Consider the following 6,963-nt stretch of genomic DNA (forward strand, 5'->3'; position numbering starts at 1 on the left):
GAGGAGAAGGGGACGACAGGATGAGATGGTTGGATGGCATCACTGACTCAATGGACATGAGTTTGGATGAACTCTGGGAGTTGGTGATGGACAGGGAGGCCTGGTGTGCTATCGTTCATGGGGTTGCAAAGAGTCAGACACGACTGAGCGACTGAACTGAACTGAACTGAGGGGGCGTGAGAAGAGAACACCGAGAACTAGAGCAGGATTCTGCGGTGCATCAAAACCACGTTGACCAGGGTCTGGCCAACAGAAAGTTCTGGTCTCATGGGCCACAACTGGCTCCTACCAGGAGCTCAAGTCCAGGTGCAGCAGGCAGAGGGTAGGACCTGGTGACTGTCACCAGGAGGGTGGGGAGGCGTCCTGTGGGCCATACATTTGCTGTGAGAGTAGGGCTGAACGAGGGGGATTGAGACATAGCCACATAACAAACTTTAAATAGGTGGATGGGGACTGAGCAGACTGGCCCAGTTGCACCAGGCCAAATGTCTGAGAATGGAGTCAAAGACCATGTGCTACTTCATCCTGGCTCCCAGATCCCAGAGGATGAGAGAAAAAGGAACTGGACACACATCTTCCCCCACCTCACTCCTGGTTTTCCCTGGGTCTGCATGCAACACTGGCCAGCTCTGCAGCCTCAGAGAGGCTTAGAACAGCTTTCCCTCTCTGCGTGGAGTCTTCCTTGGATTCACTCTTAATCATAGTGAGTGGGTGGTTGCAGGATACCAGGACATTGGTGATCAGAATCACCTCTCTTGTTCTCCACCCTAGGTGAGGAAGCACAATGTAGATCCTGCCCACACTGTGGCCAGCTGCCTGCCAAAGAGGCTTCCTTGGGTGTCAGTATGCATGTGGGGACTAGGGGCACATGATAGTCCCTTGGCAGGTGTGCCTTGGAGTACTGGAATCCCAACTTGGGCTCTGCAAAGGTCCCCAAAGGGGTATCCTCTCCTTGTGTAGTGTCTCTCCTGAGGCAGAAGTCAGGTTTGGCCCATGCACAAGTAACTTACTGAATTGGTTTCTATTCCTGAATAACAAATTATTGCAAATGCAGTTGCTTAACACAATGTACACATGTTATCTCAGGGTGTCTGTGGGTCAGGAGTCCAGGCAGGGCTTAGCTGGGTCTTCTGCTGGGTCTTCTCACAGAGTAGCAATCACAGATGTGGTCTCATCTGGAGGCCCAGCTTAGGATGGATCCACTGTGAAGCTCACTCAGGCTGCGAGCAGAATCTGTTCCCTTGCTCTTAGTTCCTTGAGGCCACTGTGGGGTCCTGGTCCCAAGTCCCCTGCGTGCCCCCTCACAATGTGGCAGCTGACTTCAAGGCCTGCAGAAGAACTGATCAGTCCCCAGGGAGGTCTAAAAGGGGTCATCTACTTAAGTCAAGTCTAGAATAATCTTCCTTTTGATCATTTCAACACCAACCAGTTAGGGACCTTAATCACATTAGCAAAATCCCTTTTGCCATATGGCGTTAGTTGTTCAGTTGTGTCCAACTCTTTACGACCCAGGGACTGTAACTTGCCAGGCTCCTCTGTCTATGGGAATTCTCCAGGCAAGAATACTGGAGTGGGTAGCCATTCCTTTCTCCAGGGGATCTTCCCAACCTAGGGATTGAACCCAGGTCTCCTGCATTACAGGCAGATTCTTTACCATCTGAGCCACCAGGGAAGCCCTTTTTGCCATATAAGGTAACACAATCAGGGCAGTGACAGTCTATCACACATTCAAGGGGAAGGCTTACATAGGATGTGTACACATATCAAGGGGCAGTCTTAGAATTTAGTCTGCCATATGACCCTTACTCAAAACTTTGAGAGAAAGTTTGCTCTAATCTGTAACAGAAATATAACATGGCTAAAATTAAGTTAGATTTTTAACACGAGTATGAAGATAGGCTATGTTTTCCTTTGGGATCTCAAATTGTAGCTTATCATTTGGGAAAGGGGCATATATGATGTCATAAAATTTAATGACAACAGTCTCTTCAACCCCATTTGGTTCTATGAAAACAGAAGGAAACAAGCATTTGGCAGGACTGCTGGACATGGTTGGGGGGACAGGGGCTGCGCATTGCACAACAGCAGGTGCCACTTCCAGTTTGGTCGATGACACTCCTAGCGGTTCTGTAGCCTGTAAATGGGGCCACAACAGAGGTCCTCAGACCCGCCCCAGGGTCCACAGGCTATCTTCGGGCACTGGGAGCAGCTACAGTTGTAACTCCTTGACTGAGGACAAGCTGCTGTGGGCAACATCAAATGCAAAGCCATTTGGAACAAGCTTGTTTCTGGAACAAGCCCTTCAGCCTCAAAATGGGTGACTTCCCAGACATCACAGAAAGGCCCAAACCCCTGCTCCGAGCTCAGCATGTGGGTGGGCTTTCCAGCCCTGCTACACCCAGATACCTACTCAGCTGTTCCCTCCGCAGCCTTCTCTATTGTCTCCTCAGGTTCCCAAAGCAGCCTGTCTTTCCCAAAGCCACCACCTTTGGTTACCCTCTGTCCTCTCTACCCATACGCCCTCCTAGACAGCTGGGGTGGGCCTGGGTTGGGGCCAGTACAGGGCTTGCCCATGGAAGGGGCCCAGTACACGGGCTACCCTGCTGGATGAATGGGGATGCCCTGCCTGCTGTGAGTGCTCTGGTAAGAGTGGGGCCTGCCTCTTGGGCCCTCCTTGTTGGTGGGCAGTGTACACTGATGGCTGTTCCAGTGGATGCTCCCCACTCAGCCTGGGCACAGGGAAAAGGAGAGGCAGCCTGGGGGGAGGCAAGAGACAATGAGTCCAGATTCAGGCCCAGTGAGCACACCGTCTGTGGACACCTGACTGGAAGTGACCTTTGGCAGATGGAGCTACTGGTATAAACCTCAGTAGAAATCAGGCCTTGGAGAGAAAAGGTTAAGTCAGAAGGTGGAGGACTCCCCTCCCCAACCAAAGAGGTCACTGTGGTGCTATGGACAGAATGCTGGTTCAAATACCGGCTCACCGCTTGGACAAATGAAGTTGCTCTGCTACCTGTACTGATTCACCTGTAAATCAAGGGTAAAAATGCTCTCTTCCCAGAGTGAGATTAAAGGAAATAATGTAAGGGGGAGGGTGACAAAGCCCCCACAGAAGACATGCTCTTCAGATGGTTCTGAGGGCTACTTAATGTCGGGGAGTACACAGTGGAACCCATGACTGAATGGAGAGACACCCCAAGCACGGAGCGCAGAGGGCTGTTATGTCTCCGAAGTCCAGCTGTGGCTGGCACTAAAGTATCCAAACATTTAAAAACATACTGACACATGTTGCCAGCCACCAACCGGAACACTAACACCCTCCAGAAGCATGAGCTTACTGTGTCTGCGTCTGGAAACTCTGCACCCATCAAGGGGTTTTAGATCATGTCACCTGCTCTAGGAAGCCATCCACCTCCCCCTCACCTTGTTGTCACTTGTAAGCACATTTGTCCATCTCTCTCCATAAACTGCATTCCCTGAGGATATCTCCTCACTCTTGCTCAGCATCCAGCAAGCCATGTACATAAAAGGGAGATAAAGTTCTGGGTTGCTTTTCCTTTTGAAGAGGAAAGATGGATCCGAGTGAGCCTGGTTAGGATTCAATCTGACCAGCAGAGGGCGCAAAAGCCATTGAAGATGCAGAAGAAGAGGGTGAGGCCTCCGCTTGTGCAAGATTTCCTGGAAACACTTTTAGCAAGTAACACATTTATAATAGCTTTTTTTCTGTCATATTCTTTCCTTTTGCCTATTCCTTGCAGGATTTGTCACTTGGCAGCTGCAAAGGCCTGCAAAAGCTCAGGGCTTGGGAAACTCCCAGAAAGTCAAGGCCGCGGCCCCCTGTCCAATCCACATTTCAGCAGCTGGAGGGGATTTAGTTGGAATTGAGAGGAGATGGGAAAGGATGGTCCTGGAGGGAGCACTCACACCCTTGCTGGCCTTTGACCTTCCAAGGCTGCCAGCCAGGTCACTGAGCTCTCAGCAGCTGGGGTTCTCCAGAGGAATCAGCCTTTAGAGTCTGTTAGGGCTGCCACTGAAGGGAGTGAGTGTACTGTCACAAGGAGTATGCAAGAAGCTGGAAAGTAAGGGTGAATAATTCCTACTCTAAAGACTATTGTGGGATTAAATGAGGTGATGGTTGTAAAGCATCCAACCCTGTGCCCAGGTGTATCAGTATCAGGAAGACTTTAAATTGTTGAGAATTCAGACATGGGAGTAGGAAATGAACTTAATGATTTGTGTTTCTAAGGCCAAAATACTGCAAAAATAATGAATGCTTTCATGGAAAAAAAATTTAGAATGTTTATTAAATAGGGTAACCCCTCAGATACAGAGGTGCACCTATTTGGGCAATCAGAAGAATTTGCATCTAGACGAGTAGACTAGGAATTGGCAGCTACGGCCCATTGCCTGTTTTTGCATGGCCTGTGAACTGAGAATGTTTTTCACATTTTTAAATAGTTGAAACAAATAAAGATAGGACAAATATTTGTGACATAATATTTTATGAAAATTAGATGAAATTCAAGTTTTGATGTGCATATGGAACGAGACTGGCACAGAGCCACATTCATTCTTTTACACGTTCCCTATGGTGGCATTCATGCCCAAGGGCAGAATGGAGGCACTACACCAGATCCATACAGCCCACAAAGCTTAAAATATTTACTTATCTGGCCTTTTACAGAAAGTTTTTCAACCCTTGATCTAGACTGTTAAAATTGGTAAGAAAGAATTCATCTAGTTCATCCCTTCTTGTTTTTTTCATTTGGGGAAAGGGGAATGAGCTTGCATCGTGGGTTCCTTGTGTGCCCTGCATGGCATTTGGACATTTGCAAGCAGGGCCTCTGTGCCCATGTTTGGCACTGATGAACGTGTACAAAAGAGTGCAGGAAGCACAGGTGTATGTGGACTGGCACCAAGCTCCTAGACCCTTTATCTCGCTCAGACCAGCAGGAGGACTGGACTGGAGCCCAGGAACCAGAGGCTGGGTCTGGCCTGGTGTCTAAGGAACAAGGTGATTGTGGCTTCTCTCTTTCCTCTTTACTTCCTGCTCCCCACCCACTCCCCACCCCCCAAATACTGCAGAGGAGAAGGGACTTCTGTGTTAGGGAGGACAGATATAGGTGTGAATTCCCTCTTGCAAGGGGCAATATGTTCTGGCCTCCCATCTGTTGGAAGACACCCTGGAGGAGATGTACCCGCCTTGCCTGGCTGGGTCACAGATTCAGTCTTTTGCCTCATTCATCTTTGCCACCTCGAATGACCAGCTAGCTGGGAGGAGACCCTGCCCCAGGTCCACAGCCCACATAAGCCTCCCAGGGCTCTGCAGTGGGGTACCTGGAGGTCCCCTGATGAGTACAAGGCCCCTCCCTTTATTACCAGGGAGACAGACTGGGATGTGGACCCTTTCTGACCAAAGGAAACAGGGAAAGAGAGAGAAGAGAAGCAGGGAAGGAGCAAGAGCGCAAGAAAAGAGGAAGAAGAAGCATGCAGAGGAAGCAGGCTAAAGAAGAAAAAGGGTAAACAGATGAAGGGAGGGAAAAGAGAACGAACAGAAAAGAAGGAAGGGAGAAAAACAAGGAAGAAAAACAAAGCTTGAGCCATTTTCATGAATCTTGCCTGCGGGTCTGTTTGGAGGGACCGGCCTCTGTCGTGGGACCTCTCCTTTTCTGTCCTGTCACCGAGGCTGGTCCCGTGGCTTCAGGAGGACAGTGGCCCAAGAGAGCGGGCACCTCGTTCGTTCTCTCAAAGGCCAGAACGGCTGGGAACCTGGACTGGGGTCCCTGACTGGCGCCCGGGAGGGAGTCGGACCCAGCCTCCTGCTCCTTGGCACCGTGTCCCTGGAGCACAGCGCCCTTGTTTCAGAGCACATTCTCGAAGGACCTGCGCATACCTGCGGGAGAAGCCGGCGGGAGACTCCCCAGGCTGCCTACACAAGGCGTGGATATCTGAGCGCAGGAGCTGCTGAGCGAGTCTTGGGGCCCGAGAGAGCGGAGGCACTCGCAGCCACTACTTCCCGGCCCTGCGTGTGGCCTTCAGTGCAGATACTGTTCAGGACTCCACTCGGAGCCAAGGTAGTTGTTCAAACCCTCCCGGCTAGACTAAAATGCCTAGGGGCGAGTGCAGAACAGCCCGGGGTCTGCGCTGTGCCCAGCAGGAACGCTTTGGGTTTCTGGGGGCATCAAGAACGGGATTCTGGCTGGGTCAAGGCAATTATTGCCTACCTACGGATCTGGTCTTTAAAACACATTTCTAAAGAAAATCACACGTTAAAAAAAAATAGCTACAAAACAAAAATAAAGTAATTATTTCCAGAGGAACAAATATGTAAATTACTTGAAGAGGGAGAATTTGAAGTGGGGAGGGAAGGATGTGTCTCAAGGCGCTGTCCCCAAAGGCTCTTTGAGCCCTGAGCTCACAGGTGTTTGAAATGATTCAAAACGAAAAGTCCACACATGACTTGAAATGTTCATAAAGGAAGGCATCAGTAGAGATCCGCTTCTCCAAAGAGAAAGTGATCATGAGGTCATCAGGAGGTGTGACTTAGGAGCGTGGAGACGGAGTAATTTTATAACATCGAGATTTTCTGTTCTGAAGGCAAGGCAGATGTCGCCAGTCTTGAATCCAGACACTATGAGCAAGAATGGGGCACGGGGCCTCAGGACGAGCGATGCGTTCCCGGCGGTGCCGGTATGCTCCTCCTGGCATGGTCCACGGAGACAGAGCCGGTGCGGCCACCTGAGAACCTCAGCCACCAGCGTTAGCCTGCCCTGGGCCGGGGACAATCACAAGTGACCGCTTTCAAAAGAAGCCCGTAGAGGATGACTTTCGTTCTGGGCGCGGACGCGACCGCGGGCGCCCTTGAGGAGACCGGGCACAAGGGCGAGGGACGCCGGGTTGCCAAGGGTGGCAGACCGGGAAGTCCTTCGCGGCTCCGTTCCTGGATGACTTGGGCTTGGGGGG

The 6,963-nt window shown here is 50.7% G+C and overlaps 1 protein-coding gene across 1 annotated transcript in view; it reads left to right on the plus strand.

Moving 5' to 3' along the window:
• Positions 1–6,821: 6,821 nt before the first annotated feature.
• The window catches only part of BARX1 (BARX homeobox 1), a 7,434-nt gene continuing 7,292 nt past the window's right edge, over positions 6,822–6,963 (plus strand). The window contains exon 1 of the mRNA XM_010836058.1: positions 6,822–6,906. Coding sequence (XP_010834360.1) covers positions 6,822–6,906 — 85 coding nt within the window. The remainder of the gene's footprint in view (positions 6,907–6,963) is intronic.

The sequence above is a fragment of the Bison bison genome, unplaced genomic scaffold, assembly GCF_000754665.1.
Source record: "Bison bison bison isolate TAMUID 2011002044 unplaced genomic scaffold, Bison_UMD1.0 scf7180017864057, whole genome shotgun sequence".
NCBI classification, from domain to species: domain Eukaryota; kingdom Metazoa; phylum Chordata; class Mammalia; order Artiodactyla; family Bovidae; genus Bison; species Bison bison.